The 18,997-nt window shown below is 40.9% G+C and overlaps 1 protein-coding gene across 2 annotated transcripts in view; it reads right to left on the bottom strand.

The window, feature by feature from the left end:
* rxfp1 (relaxin family peptide receptor 1) overlaps positions 1 to 18,997 on the bottom strand; it is a 111,994-nt gene that overhangs the window by 42,454 nt on the left and 50,543 nt on the right. For both annotated transcript variants that reach the window (XM_085789144.1, XM_085789143.1), the window contains exons 3-4: positions 11,547 to 11,630; positions 420 to 525 (exon numbers count right to left, since the gene is read on the bottom strand). In XM_085789144.1, coding sequence (XP_085645270.1) covers positions 420 to 525; positions 11,547 to 11,630 — 190 coding nt within the window. The remainder of the gene's footprint in view (positions 1 to 419; positions 526 to 11,546; positions 11,631 to 18,997) is intronic.

Here is an 18,997-nt window from a genome sequence, read left to right as displayed (position 1 = left end):
AGGGTGTTGTTAAGTAGACCTCCTGTATGACTGGATTTGAATGTTCTTTCATTTAATTTAGCTTCTCACATTATCTAAGCACTGTGCTTCCCTCTTTCATCTGCAGATCAGTCCTGCCTTTGCATGTAAAATAAAGATGGATTAAAAAAAGAAAATGCATACATCTAACAAAATGTGAGTTGCTGTCTCCTATGAGACTTTCAACTGCTCATCACCTTAATGAGAGAGGCTGCTTCGTGATCAGCAGAGTCACCTTTAGCTCTGCCGGCACATACTCGCAGCTGCTCACAGTGAAAGGCGAAGACATGTTGTGACAGTCACAGTCAGGTATGGAGAGTCGCCCTGGGGATAGCTTGAGATTTTAAATATTGAGTATGAAAAAAGAAAAGAAAAAAAGGAAACAGTTATTTTCTACTCACATCATGGTGACATTTATCGCCACCACCGGGATATCTTGAAGCTGTGTGCTGTCACAGTCCAGCTCCAGGTCTCGGCATTGGCAGAGCTCAGGAACGACACCCAGCACTGGAGACAGAGAGGGAGAGGGGGGGGCATCAGAGGAGACATCAATCAACTGGTCACACCAAGTGCCAACATGTCAAGATGAGTGCTGTTTGTACAAATGGAAACTGTGTCTTGTTGGAGGAGAATATAGGCACAGATTGAAATGAAAGTGACTCAGAGACGAATCACAAGGCTGCAGTGGTTCAAAAATAAAACAGAAACTAGACACTGGCCTATTAATATTGCTTATTGAATATTCCGGGGTTAAGCTACCTTTGATTAAAACCTTCCTGGGACATGCGAGATGTGATGAAAAGGAACAGATACAATTGTTTAATTGGGCTTTTCCTGGCTCCAATAACGGCAAATTATAGTTGAGGACACATCAGACGAGAGCCACGAGGGTAGGAAGTTAATGAAAAGGCTCCCCTCTGTCAGGCAAACACATTTCATTTTCATTTACTGAGATAATTACAAATTTGTGACAAGTCATATTTAACTCCCATTGATTTCAGCCAACGGAATGCTGTCAGTGTTATTACTGAATGAGGACAGTGAGAATATATATGATTACACTGAATGTTCTCTGCAGGTTCACCAGTTCTCAGTAGGGGTGGATATAAGTATCTTTTATTATAATATTTAAATGCAGCAGTGGCTCTTTCAAGCATGATTCATTACCTGATTCAAACCGGTTTATGTGCTCACTATAAAACAGTTTTACATTTCTAAATCAGAAGCAATGGATGCATGCCCTGGCCCCTGACACACAGAGTGGTTAAGTGGTTAAGAGAATGTGTGGCTTTGACAATAGCAAATAAATGTTTTGGATAAATAAGTAAAAAAAGGACAAAAAAAGAAGAAGCAGACTTTCCTTGTGATTAGTACTGTAGGTAAATCACAGCTCTGAATAGCAGATGATGCACAACAAAATCAATTTAAATAATTTTGTTCACTTAGGATGAATGGGGTAGAGAAGAGCAGAATAGAGAAAAACACAGAAATCAAACAAAACAACTTTCATAATTATTTACTATGTGAAGCTCCCCAGTGTGACTCCACTTCCCACTTCCAGCTCCATGGTTGTAATTCAGAACAGCATCCTTTAAAATAACTGAAAGGTCTTTTAACTTCCAATAAGAATGACACACACAAACAAACTGTGAGTCTGTGCTCCACTGCCCCGACACTCTTGATCCAAATGGAGTGCTGGAGAATAAAATATGACATTTACTTGGCTTTAGCTTTGTTTTAATGAGAGAAACCCCTGAGGAAATAAGACACAATGCAGAATTGCTGTAATGCAGAACAACCACAGCTTCGACATCACCATTCAGATAATGACACTCTATACACATTCCTGAAAATGACAATAAAAAGTTGGCCCTGTGAATGAATAATGCTGCAGTTGTCAGTGTGAAGCCATTTTCGAACAATACGAATGGATCTCAAATGAGCTAAATCACAGTGATGTGACTGCCAGAAGGAAACGTATATATTCTGCAATTACATTTCTTCAGGGTTATAATTTGGCTTTCTGGCAGCTCCCAAGCACTGCACTTGTTGCGCAGAAAACAACAGCAACAGCAACAGCATAAAAAAACATGGAGAAAGCATTTAATGGTTTGGAAAATAGCAACGTGTGGTGTTTATGGGACATATTTATGGACCCTCAGGCTTCATGGTTAATAAAGTGTTGCAGTGATTCCCCACTGCTTGAAGAGTGGCTCTAACAATAGTGTTGCTTTGGCGTGAACAGGGATCATTGCAACAGTGCTTTGAATACATGGCGGTCTATTTCTACAGTATGAAGTGACAGGGCTTTGATTTTAACTGACCAAAACAGTGGCTACCACTGTGAATCCTGCAGACACAGGCTGCAGTGATATCAACTAATTAAAAAATGCAGGGGGAGGGATTTACAGCCAGGGGGCGACTAGAGAGGGGATCAAGGGAAACCAACTCCCCTGTTCACCTGTCACCCTCCCTGCCCATCACCTGTCACTCTCCCTGCCCATCCCCTGGCAGCAGAGAGAGCAGGAATATCTACTCCTCCTGACTCATTTATGAATGAATAATAATATGAATAGAGAGGGTGTAAATTTGAACCTCTGGCCAAACCACTACTCTGAAATATTGATGGAATATGCTGGGTATTAATATATTTATTATTATTATTATTATTATTATTATTATTATTATTATTATTATTATTATTATTATTATTATTATTATTATTATTATAACCTTTATTTAACCAGGTTTGTCCCATTGAGATCCAAGAACTCTTTTGCAAGAGAGACCTGGCCAAGAATGACAATAATCGGAAGAAAGGTTAACTCCACCAGTTTCTGTTTCACCCTAAAAGAAAAGCAAGACTTATTTCTAAAATAAAATCCAAGTAAAAGCTTCAGCTTCTTTACAGTATACTGAATATGTGCCTTAAAAGACAAGTGGCCATCAATCAAAAACCCCAGATATTTAAAAGTAGATACAAGTTCAATTTGTTGACCATTACTGGTGGTGACAATGACAGACTGACTTGATCTTGCTGATTTAGAATTAGTGAAAAACATAAGTTTTGTTTTATCTGCATTTAGAACAAGTTGCAAATGACAGAGTTGTTCTTGCACTCTATTGAATGCATTCTGCATATATGCAAACACTTCTGCAGGTGTGGGTGCAAAGCAATATATGACTGTGTCATCAGCATAGAAATTAAAGGCTGCATTTGGAATATTAATTTCAATATTATTTACGTATATACAAAGTAAATAACAAAGGGCCTAGTACTGAACCTTGAGGCACTGAAGAGTGGCTCACACAAAATATAGGCCTACATTTAGTCCAATAGCAGTGCTATTAAATTGAAAATACAATTGCTGTCTTGCTTGTTTTTTTTCAAATAAATCAAATCTTTGTTCAGCACTATTTATTTGACAATATAATGTAATAGTCATGTCAGGGTTTAATATCGGCTCCTAAAAATCAAATCACAGTGCAGAAAATAGACTACCTTATGAAAAATGCATGACAACACCCCCTCCAAGCATAGACAGGAAGGAGGAAGTCGGACAGTCTTGTAGGTAACATGTAGTTTACAGTCAACAAGCAGCACAGCAGCTCTGACTCTCAACAAGGTGGAGGAGACCAAGCAGGTGGTTCAATAGGATCAAAGGCAGCAGTACAATATAATGAAGTAGGAAATTCATCCAGTTCACATTCTGAAAGTGATCAGGGTGAAAGAAGAAGTGGTGATTTCCCAGAGTGCAAGCAGAGAAAAGTAAGGTGAGGAGAAAAAGGAGCTGCAGCAGTGGCACATCCATAGTCTGTAAATTGGAGCACGTGTTTTCAACCTGCAGTAAGGTGAATGAATGCTGCTGGCCGAAGGATGGAAAGCATACACAAACATGTTGCAGAGGAGTGCATCAAGGCAGAGCTTGTTAACAACAAGTGCAGAGCAACAGACTTTCACTGAGAAACCAGACCAAGACTGATGTTTGGAACCAGTGACGCAGTTAATTAAATCTGGACGGCTACACACTGACCTAGAAACAGACATAGATTTTAAAGTTGAGTTAAAGTGGACTGGACATCGGAAGGACCTTTACACTGAAAAAAAAAAATACCTGAGGTAAATACTATCAGAGCACATCAACAAGGAGCCACTGATGTTTTTTGTAGAGCTCCCTGTCACCTTTGCAGGGGTGATTCATACAGCTTTGTTGAATACCTGCACCACACTGTGGCTTTACAGAAGACAAAGGAGCAGCTTGTTTTTGTTTTGAACATGATGGTGACTCAGTCATGCTTCGCAAATAAGTCCAGTGTGTCAGTCAGTTTCCTGACATTTTTATCTGGCAATGTATGAACCGCCGCTTGGAGCTGAGCCCTGGTAACACACCGCAAAGGAATTCAGATGGAAAAAAAAAAGAAAATCAAAGGATCATGTAAGTCCACTGTGAGAGTGTTTGTTGCCTAAATAAACTTATCCATAATAAAACTGTTTTTATCTGTTACTTTAAGATACAGTTGTAAAAAGAGTCATGAAGGTGAAGATGGGAGGAAGAAGGTGAAAGGAAAATAATGGGATTGTAGAAATAGAGATGTCACAGTTGTGGTAAAAGTGTCCTATAACAATGTCTTTTGGGAAGTCAACATGGGTGCGTGTGTTGGTTTGATGCTCCCATCTGTCCCTGATAATAACTGAACACATCGCCCACTGTTTACCATACCACATCAAATCTCAGGCAATTAAAAAGAGTTTTAAAATCCACAAATGCACATATGTCTGTTTGGAAAGAGGGAGGGCAGAGGAAATGACAGCATACATACAGAGTTACGTCTTTATGTTCAATCTAGGCGTTATTGAATACAGCAAAGTGACAGAGGAAAGCGTTTTTCATGCTGAAAAAAAGAGGAAAAATTTGATTTTGGATTCACATGAAAAAGAACTAAAGGTGAGATTGAAGGGGTCCATCTCTGTACTTTAACCTATTGCCATTTTCAAGGTAAAGAGACTGGAAATGGAGGGAAAACATTATTCACAAACCTTCTATGAATAGATAATTGTAGAGGAATTTGTATGCTTCTGTGACCCTGGGAGCTGTGTGTGGGGGGAAAAAAAGACTCTCCTCCCAGAATGACACAGTGACAGGACAATAAGTCCTCCCACCTCACAACCTTGTGGTGCGACTTATAGGATGACATCCATCCTGAAGCTGTAAAAAAGAAAAAAACATTCCCTCTATTTCATTTTCTTCTTCTTTTCTTGCTTCTTGGGTTTTATCATAAAAATCATGATCGTGCCAGGAGCGGTGTATTGATCAGCGCCATGATCTTGGCTTGGTTTGTTTGGTTGGTCAGGTTTAGGAAAAGAACATGAATTGGACCTGGTTACATTAATAATACTGTATTCAATGTTCATTCAGCTCCCTACATCCGTCTCTTTATACCACATCACTGCAGCTTCTTTCTTTGCTCCTGCCTCCTGTCCTTCCTTTATGACAGAGCTTTTAGTTAGGGCTGGTTCAGGTAGCTCTTTATAGTTATGCTGCTATAGGCTTAGACTGCTGGAGGACACATCTGGTTAGATGGAGCCCTGTCCCCCCTCTCCTCTCCTCTCAATCATTATCTCTTGCACTTTGTAGTGGTGTCTCGCACTCTGGTTTCCACAGATCCACCAGAGCTCCATCCCTCTGCACATACCGCCACCTGCATCGCCCCCTGACCCCTCTATCCCCTGCTGTTAAACCGGCCTGCCCTCCCCTCCCATGAACCAGTCTGCCATCCAGTCCTCCCATTAAGATGGCCTTTCCTCCCACCAGAAGCTGCCTTCATCAGCCCTTGTTAGCATTTCTGTTTTCCACATTCTGTGTTATAAACTGTTTTCTTGTCTGTAACAACATCTATTGCACGTCTGCCCGTCCTGGATGAGGGATCCCTCCTCTGTTGCTCACCCTGAGATTTCTCCAATTTTTCCCTGTGTAAAAGGGTTTTCTATGGAGTTTTTCCCTCAGTCGATGTGAGGGTCTAAGGGCAGAGGATGTTGTTATGATGCCATGTAAAGCCCTTTGAGACAAACTGTTTGTAAAAACGGGCTATACAAATGAAATGGCCTTGCCTTGCCTGTAATTATTACTTCGACCACTAGGGGTCACCTGGCAACAAAATGCAACTATAGGTTTTAGCAGAAATAATGAAAGTAATGGCGAACAAACACTGCATATCTCCAAAATCAGGTAGGTTTCCAGGATGCCAAGTAGCCTACTCATTGTAATGTAACAATTGCCGATGAGAGTGTCAAAAAGGAAAAAAACAAACAAATCGATCACAGACTTCATGATCGATTACCATGCCCTAGTTTAATTAGCAACACAACACTGACATTCAGACTGTGAGGGTCCCAGCAGCCAGTTACCAAAGCCAAGGATCAGTCTGTCAAGGTATTTCTTTGACCTGCGGCCCTGACGTGCAAAGCAACAGGTGATGAGCTCACGTGGCTCACATGGCACACCCCCGCCCTGAAGTCTACACCACAATCAAATTCACACTGGTGCTCTCACTCTGAACAACTTCTTTATTCACACACCACCTCCATCTGTTGCAGGGTTAGAAGAAACAACATGTACCTGCTGCCATGTGAGCTCCACACCTGCAAAGATCAATGTCTGTGTGTGATGCTTGGTAAGTAGGCAACCGGATGCCTTTGCAGTCTGACCCATGGCTTTGTTGCTGGATGAAGGGATGTAAACCCAGAGCTAGTTTGTGAGGATGAGGTCGCAGTACTGACCTCTGGCAGCAGCCAGATAGTCTGCTTATTTGGGTTATATTCACATATCCTCATCTAACTCCATATGATCCCGAAACACCGCTGAGTTGATTCAGACGGGGCGGAGGGGAGCAGACATTTGTTTGAACTCCAGTCCTTTCTATTCTTATTTGCCATTTGTTATTTGGGTATGCAGTGTCAGGATTTACTTCTCAGCTTGCTGTTGTGATAGTGAGGGTAAAATGGGAATGTCCGGCAGATGCCCCTGTCTGAAAGATTTTCAAATGCCACATCATCTGCATCCCAAGGGAGGTTAGGGACGTGGAATCTGAATGAAGGTCAGAGGAGAGGCTTGGGGACAAGGACATGCAGTTTTCAGTTTATAAAAGGGACCCAAGAAGATGTGCTTCACTATGGGGCAGTGTACAAACTACCCCAAACCCACTCTCAGGTGAACCTGCTGTATGGGTATCAAATAGCTTCCACACTCCAGGGAGTTTAATCATTTTGGGGTCTTGTTCATTAGCAAGGGGTCAGAGGGATAGTGGGTTTGGCACTGATAAAGCACGTGCAGTGATATGAGGGTGTTGTACTCGACTGAAGAGGGGTCTAACCTGGGGACGCTCCGAGTAATAACAAAGCAATCTATCTCCACTTTCCACTTGAAATTGGAGGTCAGTTCCTGTTGTAGGTCAGCCTCTGTCTTTAAGGGTCTAGAGTCAAAGGACTTGAAGGGATTTGTGACAAACAACCAGTTTAAACTTCCCCTGTTGGCGATAAATAATGACATGTTTCTTGGATTGTGAATCAACTGCTGTTTACATGAAAACACTGAACAGACTTACTGATCCCAATGGGAAGTTAAGAGTTTGTGTACAGTACATAAAATTCATTGGCTTTATACAGTTGAGTCTCGTTGTGATACCTTAACAATATGCATCATTGAACTGATAAGAAACATTAGGTTAGGTTTTTGTTGCAGGCTCATCTTAAAAGACAAAAGGAATGGAAGAAAACATTTTGGTGATGCATTATACAATTCAAATATGAGAGATGAGACTGATAAGTAGCTACAGATGGTGAATGTACAAGTACTTCTATAGTGTTATACTCTAATGCAGATAAATTCAAAGACCACAGCAATCATGCCAATCCCACTGCTCCTTAGTATTCTACCATAGTTTTCAGTGAATGTTAAGTGTAGGCAATTATTCTGTCTTTGAATAATGTAGGAGTTTCTCTGTAGGAGGGCAAAGACGTCATGAAAATGTACAGAAAAACACAATCTCAATGAAGAAAACATAATTTATGGAGCCAGAGCTGTCTGTAGTTGTTATGTTACCCCTTTGTCTGGCGTCACGAACCTCTAATCCTCCAACACCAGACAAAACCTGCTGTGATTTTACTTCTGGAAATACAAAGTTTAGTGTATTATTCTTTTTTTACTGTTCATATTAACTCCCCGAGTGCCAAAAATGTAATTTAAATTTCGAAAATAGACACTCTAACACACCTTATGTGTGATTTGGGGAACTCTATGATGAACAGAACTGAAATAGATGATGATCAAAATCTCATGAAAACTCACGATCTGGACATTTTATCATAATTCAGCTTTTGATGGTTGCCGGCAGTCCCGCCTCTAGCAGTAGTTGTGTTATTGTTGTTTTGTAGCGCCCCCCATGGTGGTTTTGTGAATAGAACAACAACATTTATCTTACACGAGCCCTTTGACCCAGAAATGTAAGCGTCAGAAGAGCAACAGGCACAAACAGCGCAGGGACAACAAGCAGGGATTTTGATGAAAACTGGCCACTGTTTAGCTTGGGATCGCTCAGGAACGAAGGCATGTAGAAATAAACGGTTTGTCCCCATTGGAAGCAGAAAGTTTCACCTTTCAAACGAGCCATAGTATGTGTCCATATAGAATATGCTACACTGAGAACTTGGAGGAACCTGAAGAGCTCATAATGGTAATTACTGTGACCACAAAACCCGGAGCTTCTACAAGCCAAAGAACATTGGAATTACTACACGTTGAATCTTGATTATCCCAGACATCTGAGCACCTTTGAGGTATTCAAAAAACTCTTCTAGGAACTGGATGATTCAAAGCTTTCAAACAAAGTCCAGTCCCCCAATAGCAAACTTCTGGCTTGAAAATGAGACTGTAGTTGCAGTGTAGCCTACAGTACATGTTGTGCTACACAATGCTCAGCTTTCACAGAGCTTGAGAATTTTACATTTGAAAGTGCTATGTTTGTAAGTCAGCACTGATTTGATCTACTCATTAAATGGATAAATATTAAGGGTCTCATTTAATTAATATTTACTCAATACCAAACATTGCAAAATTTAATTAATAATATTGCTTGTAATCCCATTTATATTGAGTAAATATGGTGTATATATTCTTACAGTGTATGGCTCTACAAAATTGGTCAATAATGGTCTAAATTGCTGGCAACATCGCAGCACTTGAGTTAAGGGGGTGGCATGCTATGGACTCTCAATGAACACTGCTTGGATGTCAGAGAGTCAAGAGCACACATACTCAAGAGGGAAATCATAAACTCCAGTGAGAGGCGACAAATTAGCAGATGTTGATGGAAAACGACAAATAAACCCTGACAACATTTGATTCTCCCTTTCATGTTTGTGAGTTTTTAATTTTTTGCAGATGGCAAATTAAAAGTATAATTATATCAACAACCAGTCCCAATGTGCAATAACCATCTACATTGAGATGAAGACTGACAAACTGATATAAATTCACTGCCATCAAAGTAAAAATGGCATCAATGGAGAGCACCTCACAAACCATTAAACTGAGAGTAAATTGCTGATGCTAGTACCAATATTATATCTAATTTGCAAGATATGTTTCATTTCAACAACAACAAGTTGAGAGGAGACCTGGCTGAGTTAATGAGAAATTAAATGGGTTTGTTAATATGCAAAGAATAGTGCAGGAGAGCACGTCACCACAAATACATACATGTATATATAAGATGGATGAGAACTGATTTAATCTAAATTCAAAAATCAATAAAGTCCATCCAGTCTTAACTTAAACTCTACATATGGTGGGATGAGTAGGACAAACCAGTAATCAAGAGTTCATCTTTTTTTCCTGTTTTTACTGTATAGTTAGATGTCTGCGCAGCACAGCAGATGCAAACATCAGCGAGTCAGCTTCCAGCGTGTCTATCATTTTATCGTTGCTCAGGCTAATATCACTGTAGATTGTCCAATTCTAGTTTCCCTCTGTCTTTGTGATGCAGTGGCTAGTTGGTGCCAGCTGGTTGAACCGATGACTGACTGGGCTGTGATTTCCAGAGAGTGGCGAGAGTGTGGGTCCTAATGGACAACGCGTCCTGTGACTTTTGAGTTTTTAAATTGCAGGAAAGAATAATGTGAACTGGACAGGAAGTGGAGACTTTTTGCTTTTATATTTTAAGCAGTGTACAGAGCCCCTTCATGTCTTGCAAAAAGTTCATAACCTGATGTCATTGTGATGTTTTCTTTGATGCAAAACTTGATTCTTGGCTCCCTATTTAAATTTATAAATAACCTTTATACGATGCACCACTGCAGTGTCAATGCTGTCTGCAACTGAATGAGAGTGGATAAAGTGAAAGGGTTTGCTAAATAACGATTTAACCTTTAAAAGAGAAGAATGTCTTCAATGCACTGGAATTTTCTTTTAAATTTTTAATTTTGGGATGAATGGCTACCAAACCCTTGATTTATATTCATTTCAACAGCAATAGAATATGGATGGTTGGAGTTTTAGAATTTTATTTTTTTAAAGTATATTTTTGCCTTTAAATGGGGAGGCAGAGAGAGGGGGAATGACATGTGTACTCATTCACCCATAAAGCACACGCAAATCGGCTCATTGAGCTCTTGGCAAAACGGTTTGCATCGTCGCCTGCCGTGCAGAAGACCAGGGTCCGAACCCCACCTGCGGCAGTCTGTACCGAAAACACAACGCAGAGGGCCAGATTAACATCAGCTACACATGCAGTAAGGGGGTGCCCGAGTCAGGGCTGGCTGCAGTGAGGACTATAGCCTCTGCACATGGGACGCCTGCTCTACCAGCTACGTAAAAGGACCCTGCTTTTTTATATTTGACTAGGATGAAGACCTCATCCCACCTCCACTGAGGGCAGCAAACCAGCCAGCCACAGTCGCTGGAACAGGATCCCTCCACCAGCTCCAAGTCCACAGCAGATTACGCACTCGCCTCAGCTGCAACTGCAGATAGTGATTAAAACCAGTTTGGTGTCTGTGGAGCTTTTTCAAACACCAATGTTTTGCACACTTCTGTGCCCCAGTTTCCTTTAATAGAGCCACTCTGAACCACAGCATTCAACCTGCAGCCTCGTTCAGGAACAGCTCTCTATTTACTGGTCCACAGGACAACAGACAGGAAGGAGGAAATCCTGGAAAACTCAACAGTCTTTATATCTCAGGGCAATGATCTATTCAATATTGTCTAATACACTATTAAAGCTGATAGTATGTGTGGGCCAATGCCATGTCAGGACACTTAAACTTCAATATGTCCTGCCACAGAACCATCTAAATTTGGGGTGGTATTACACCGGTAAACCTGTTCACATTTGCAGTTCAGATAAAAATGATTCAATGATTCTGCCCCAGTCAGTTCAGCTCTTTCAGGACCATTTCCTTCAGTCGACTTCTGAGCAGCAGCAGACCAAGAAACATCTTTAAAATGACAGTTTAGAAAAATAACAGCACTTACAGCATACATTGGACTTGGTCCTGGCGTTATGGCTCGGCATGCCAAAATATTTGTCGAAAAGATGGGGCCATCCATTATTGTCTCCTGGAAAAGAAAGTAAGACAGAAAGATGCAGTTTAAAGAAGATTTGTACCTCAGATATCTTTAATCAGGTATAGCAGATCAAATGTTCCTGTCTGTCAACAGGACACACACTGCACAGAACAAGGTCATTCCTGTTTTCTACTTTCTGGATGAAGGTGTTGATGGATATAAGGATTTAATAAACACCCATGAACATTATGCCGCGGCTGCCTCAGAGGAGAAAACTTATTTTTTCTTTTCTTTTTTTGGAGTTCAGAAGAAGCTCCCGCACACTGTCTCACTCTCAATTAGTTTATTAAAGCAACGTTTCGGTCACAACTGTGACCTTCATCAGGCTTTTCTTTTTTTAAAAATCATTAGCGGTGCTTATTTATTAGTCCACACTACATTTTGGTGCCTTCGGTCCTCTCTGCCTCGCATTGTCTCAGGAAATAACTGGGAAGGTTTGAGAATGTTTGTAAACTGAAAGCATATTTTCTAACAGACTTGATGACACCTGTTGTCTCCCTCCCGACGGTTTACGCCGAGGGAGCCACCACAGATTATTGTAAAAGGTTTGAAAGTCCGAGGCTCGATCCAAAAACGCTTTTACACAGCGGAAAATCACGTTGCTTGATCCGAAACTGTTTAACACTACAAAAAGCTGAACCATGGCATGATAACGTAGTTTGATCCGACGCTAGACTGCGCTCTAACGTGCCGCTTTTTTAATCCTAGGTTAACCGGATAATAAATTCATAACCGAGTAGCAGATTGCCTACTCGGATACCCGGGTACTCGGGTAACTGTGCACATCCCTAATACCGGGTGAACATTGGGGTGGACGATGCAATCATCTACATGTTGCATCGGATTTACTCCTTCCTGGATGAACCATGGGCGATATGTGAGACTGCTGTTTCTAGACTTTTCCAGTGCCTTTGACACAATTCAACTTCTTTCTGAGAGGAAAGCTGGAGAAGATGGGTGTAGATCCAACCATCATCTTGTGGGTCTATAACTATCTTACAGAGAGGCCACAGTATGTGAGGCTGGGGAATTGCATGTCAGACACAGTGGTGAGCAGTGTAGGAGTACCAGAAGGTACTGTGCTCTCATCTTACCTCTTCACACTTTTCACTGCAGATTTCACATCTACATCTGAATCTTGCCATGTTCAGAAGTACTCTGACGACACGGCCATAGTGGCATGTGTGAAGAAGGGACAGGAAGATGAATACAGGGACCTGGTGGGGGTGTTCACAGACTGGTGCAACAAAAACAACTTGTTGCTTAATACATCAAAGACCAAAGAAATGATTATTGACTTTGGCAGGTCCAAGAGATCCTTACGGCCTGTGACTGTGGATGGGTTGGACATTGAGAGGGTTCAGTCATACAAGTACCTTGGAGTACACCTTGATGACAGGCTGGACTGGTCCGTACACACAAATGATGTGTACAAAAAGACACAAAGCAGGCTCTTCTTTTTGAGAAGACTCAGGTCCTTTGACATCTGTAATGTAATGCTGCGTATGTTCTATCAGTCTGTCATTGCAAGTGTTACATTCTTTGCTATTGTCTGCTGGGGTAACAACTGTCAGGGACAGGAACAGACTAGACAGGCTCATCAAAAAATGCTCTGTGATGGGGGAGGGAGCGGAGCTGGTAGAGGCTGTGGTTAAGTGGAGGATGGGGTGTAAGTTGAAGACCATCCTGGGTGACTCCCAACACCCTCTACACAAAACCCTCACAGGTCAGAGGAGCAGCCGCAGTAAAAGGCTCATCTCCCTGACCTGCAGAACTGAAAGATTTAAGAGGTCATTCGTTCCTGCTGCAATCGTGTTATATAACACTTCTTAAAATGTTTTTTGTGTTCATCTTTCTTTCTTTTTTGTGTCATTGTTGTGTGAGCTACTGGACTAATTTGAATTTCCCTGCTAGGGATGAATGAAGTATTCTCTATCTATCTATCTATCTATCTATCTATCTATCTATCTATCTATCTATCTATCTATCTATCTATCTATCTATCTATCTATCTATCTATCTATCTATCTATCTATCTATCTATCTCTAATGACGAACAATCTGCATTGCCTGGAACACTGAAGTAGCTAGCAAACCATTACAATAACTTCAACTCTGCAGTTTGTACCAGCAATACAGGGTTTTCAAAAAGAAAAAAAGTCTGGCATATGTAGTTGATGAATTGATATCACTGCAGAGGTATGAAATTTGATGCTGACATCCATCTCTAATTATCTGCTCCCACTTCTTCTCAACCTTACATGTCAGCCATGAATCGGTCATACTGTATCACTGCAGCAATTAGTGTTGGTGTATCATTTACTGTAAATATGTAACCGAGAACATTGCAAATAATTGCTTCCCAGCCCACTGTGACTCTGCAGACATGACTCATTGGCTGTGACACCATCTTGGGGGGAAAAGTATAGGGCCAGGTCAACTGGAACAAACATAAATGGAAATAATGACAGTGTTGATCACAGACGCAAGTGATACAGCCAGCTGGCAAGTCACTGTCAAAGGATGGACGACAACGACCTTCATTTTCTAATAAGGACAAACAACAACAACGACTTCCTGAAAAACAAATAAGAGGACTGACAGAGTCAGCAACAGAGGACGAGTTAGTTTGGTACCATTCAAGTTCAGAGCTGAATCTAACAACTATGCTCATCAAAAATTAATATGATAACTATTTTATTACTGTAATGAACTATGAGTATTTGGGTTTAGAAAACAAAAGTTGATGCTTGCAGAGATATGAAGTCCTGGATAGAAACTGTGTGATCTACAGGTGGAGATGAGTGAACTGTGAAGCTCAAGCAATGTCTTCATGTCTCACAAAGGTAACACACAACTGATGCCCTTAAAGGCGCAAATACCAAACACGATTAGACAAAAAAATCCATATGAGGGCGACAGGCAACAACTGGCTCTGAAGACCTATCAACACCAGCTGAGCAGCTGGAGGCAGCTGGATGTAGGAGCTGCTTTGACAATGAAGTAGGCGTTAGATAAAGTCAGATTATCTGAATAGTGAAAATCTGACTGAGCAACAAAACCTGGATTTCAATGTCTGATGTACAAAGCAAGCATATTACGTAAAAACTTCACAGTAAATTGCAAAGAGGTTTCAGATGATAAAAATTCAGAATGTGCATAGATAAAAAGAATGAAAACAATAGGTATATTTTAACAGTAGCAGTGTATGTACGGAAAAATGACTGTAAATGAGGCCTGGTGTAAAGAACAAAACGGTAGACAAGTCAAAAGCAAAGTCAAACAAAGGCAGATAAAAACAACTCAAAGCTTATTGACCACATCATGATATTCTTTCACTCTTCAGCACACAGTTGAGTGAAATGAGTGGGTATTATCAGCAGAAAATACTTTTTAGTAATTTGAATTATATCATCTCCCAACAATTCAGGAGTTTCACATTACACTTGTGCTCTCCTGCACAGTTCAGCGGTTTGCTATACATTGATGTCTATGGCCCATAGTAAATATTCTCAACCTGAATAAAGTCAACTATATGTTAGTTGCATGTTTTTTATCTGAAGCCAAATTACCCCCATGAATCTGTGTCCCCGCTGTGTTTGTGTGAAATAAACAAAGTCTGTTTGTGAGAAATTTGCTGGCTCACTAATTAGAAATTGGTCTTTCCCCAAATGGGTCTGCAAGCTGAATAGCTGTACAGTAGGAGCTTCTGGAAATTTCTGCCAAAAATGCTATTGAAGCTTTTTAATGATTGACAATGAAGCTCCACAAAAAAAGAAAAAAAAATACAGAAGAGACCTCAAATTACTGATTCACACTGGACCAATTTATTAGATGCCCTCTTCGTGCTTGTGTCAGCTCCATTGATTTTTTTTTCTTTGTTTAACAACGGACAAAGAGCCAACAAAGGCAGGATTAACAACATCAGTGACCTCTGAGATTATTACAAATCACAGTAGAACCCAAGGCTGCAGCAGCTCAGGTGATGAGGGGCTAAACACAGGCCTCAGTGATACAGAGCAATGTGTTTAATCGGTATTCTTGCCTGTGTGTATATAGTTTGTATCCGGTGTTGCACCAATAAACACAGTGATGTACACCGGGGCGGCCGTGGCTCAAGAGGATAAAGAGAGTTGTCCGCTAATTGGAGAGCCAGCAGGTCTGCATGTCCCACTATCCTGGACAAGAAAATGATCCCCAAATTGTGTGTAGTGTAATCTATAAAACTGTATGTCATCAGAATAAGAATCAGTGAACATAAATGATCCCTGCAAGCAAATACAGATTAGCACAATAAGTTAGGAAAAGTGAAATTAAAAAGAAAAGACTGAACTGCCGAGCTTCAAACAGAGTGATGGATGCAAATGTGCAGGACCTTAATGTGTGAGGTACAAACTTCAGGAGTGCGGTCGACAAATTGATGGTACCAAGAGGATGAATTGAATTAAATACTATCCTTTGATACCTGCGAAGCTAATGGTGTTCCCATTTGCCTCAGCAGCACTTTGGAGTTTAGAGCTAATTAGCACTGGTGTTAGCATTTTGCTCAAAGCGCAGCCCAACAGAGTGACTGGTGTGGCTGCAGACTGATAAAAAACCAGCTTCACAAAACAGGAAAAATGACCCTTTGTCGTGTAAAACCTCATTTACCTGTGATTTACTTCAAAGAGCAAGTCCCTTTTTTCATGTGCCGGGTCTATGTCTTTTATGCATTTATATTTTTGCCCTTGGAAACAGGTGGAGAGACCACATGTGATTCTGTGAGTCGTGAATATTGTACACAGACACTTTGCTGGGGTTTGTGATCAAAGCCACAGCAGCAAGAGTGTTGGGGCAGCAAAACCTTGCCCTCCCTCTCTCATTTAGATTTATGTTCAGCATTTTACTATTCAGTGGATAGCAATACTTCAAAGGCAGCAGGAGATCTCACACATTTGCTGCAGTGTGGCAGGGAAGTACAAATCTCATAAAGTGGCGTTGCTGTGACTTCATCAGTTGTGATAAAAGCAGCTATGATATAAAAAGACAGCGCCCCCGGCACTAATTGATAAGCTTCCTCCATGAATGCGAGCGTGTTCGAATGTAGGACACACAAGTTTCACTGAGTTGTTTGTGAGTTACTGACAGAGCGCACTTTCCAGTTAATCACACTGAGGAAAAAGAATTAAAACAGAAAGCTCATTTGTAGATACAGGTCTGTTTTATTTTCTGCTCACTGACTCCAAAACCACAAAATTCACAGAAAACAATGCCATCGACTGAAGCATCGATATAGGTCTCCATGCTGGGACTGTTCTCTGCTGTCCCTCACTATGATGATTAGACACATCGCTGTCTTCACAGTTAAAGCTGTTACACAGTTGGTTTAAAGTGAATAAATGTGTGTGATTTGATTGCATATAGCTCAATTTTCTACTGCCGAGCTAAGACAACACTTTGTTTACCATGTGAAATCAACATTAGCACAGAACAGAGAGGAGGAAACCTGACAAACATAGTGTGGCAGCTACATGACACATCCCTGTGTGTCGTCTGCAAAAACAATAAGGAAAAGTGAATCAAAATCAGACAAATTAGCTCTGGCCTGTTACACATCCCTGTAATCGTCCTTTCATCAATATGTGGCAGTGGATTTCTCTGCCAACATGAATAGAAAGTGACAAACCTACAGACTCCACAGAAGCCAGAGATGAGTTTAACAGTAATTTCAAAAGTGCCTGTTAAAGCAGTACTTAAGAACTTTAAGTTTTGGTTGAGTTTGGCGGCGCCAGTGGCCCAAAGCGGTAGTGTTTTGCCTGAAGGAAGACTCCATTTCCCATGAGCACCAGCGCGTAACACCGTAAACATTCTGATCTCCCAGTGCATGGAAATTAACAGAAGACGTCCAAACTAAGTTTCTGTTACCAGCAAATCATTTCTCAGTAAACACACATACACAATCCGACAGAAAGGTGCCGCATTGTCTGCTCCCTCCTCGTCATGACTCGCGAAAGTGAAAGTGAAACTTAAGTGAGAGCCGGGTTCCTACCATGCTCCTCAAAGTTGCTTAGTGCCAGTGAAGGCGATACTGACCCCCTCAGGCCATGACAGAGGTGTCATTCAACCTGTTGTAAGTCGATGTACCATCACAAAAGTTATGAAAATATTATATGAAGGTTGAAAAGTTCCTTAGTGTTGGTTTAAAATGGAGGTGAAGCATCATATACAAATAATATCCTCCAACCACAACAATCCAGGTTCAGACCTGGCCATAGCACAATGTCAGCCACAACGCTTGTTGTTAACAACATTAACAAGTTATGAGATTTATGAAACTATATTCGTACATTCCTACGTCCCATCATGCTACCTCTGCTATGTGTGTTAGGCCATGTCTGTTTGACTGTACTGTATGTGTATGGTCACGGTGGATTGTAGAAACTGAATTGCCCTTCAGGGATCAATGAAGTCTCCTGTACCTGTACCTTATAAATGGCCTTGACTCTCACCAGCGCTGCACAGCTCTTTTCATCTACTTGTCAAAAGCTTTTGATACTTCTACTCAGAAAACTCTCATCCACCGGCCTGGATAGCCTCTCTGTCATTTGGTTCTCCAATTATCTCTCTGGGAGATCTCAAGTCGTCACTGCAGATTCAGTTAGATCCAGATCGCTTCTACCGCATAAGGGTGTTCCACAAGGATCCATTCTCGGCCCTCTTTTATTCTCTCTATATATTTATAATATTGTGCCCCCCCCTTCAGTTTGGAAAGTCCATTACTATGCAGACGACACAATCTTGTACAGTATTGCACCCACTCTTAAATCAGCTGCTGAGAACCTACAATAAGTCTTTAATAATTTAGAATCATCTCTTATTGCCCACAAACTAGTATTGAATTCGAGTAAAACTAAATGTATGCTATTCACAAGGTCCGACAAAAGTGATTCCTCAGTAGGTATCCTCTCTTTGCATGGTGAACCAATTGAAACTGTCGACTCCTACAAATACCTTCTCCTTTCGCATCCATGTGGAGCACCTCACTAAGAAACTTAGAGCCATAATTGTTTGTTTTTTTTTTCTACAGAAATAAGAATTGTGTTTCCTCACATTGTAAAAAAAAAAAAAAAAACTTTGTACAATCCTCTGTAATTTGTAATGATTTTGGCGATATGAATACCACACCCTCAACTCTGAAAACTCTAGATGCAATTTTTCATAGTGTCCTACGTTTCATCACAGGGGATCCATTTTCTACTCACCACTGCACTTTGTATAGTAAAGTTGGCTGGCCCGCAGATTTATCTAATTGGGAAGCTACCATCATATTTAACCTCACTTTTAAATCTCCGCTTCACTGGACTCCATACACACTCACA

This window comes from Trachurus japonicus, chromosome 10, assembly GCF_045865225.1.
Source record: "Trachurus japonicus isolate A0001 chromosome 10, Traja_1.0".
NCBI classification, from domain to species: Eukaryota; Metazoa; Chordata; class Actinopteri; order Carangiformes; family Carangidae; genus Trachurus; species Trachurus japonicus.
Note: the sequence above shows the minus strand (reverse complement) of the source record. Positions and strands in the feature narration are given on the sequence as shown.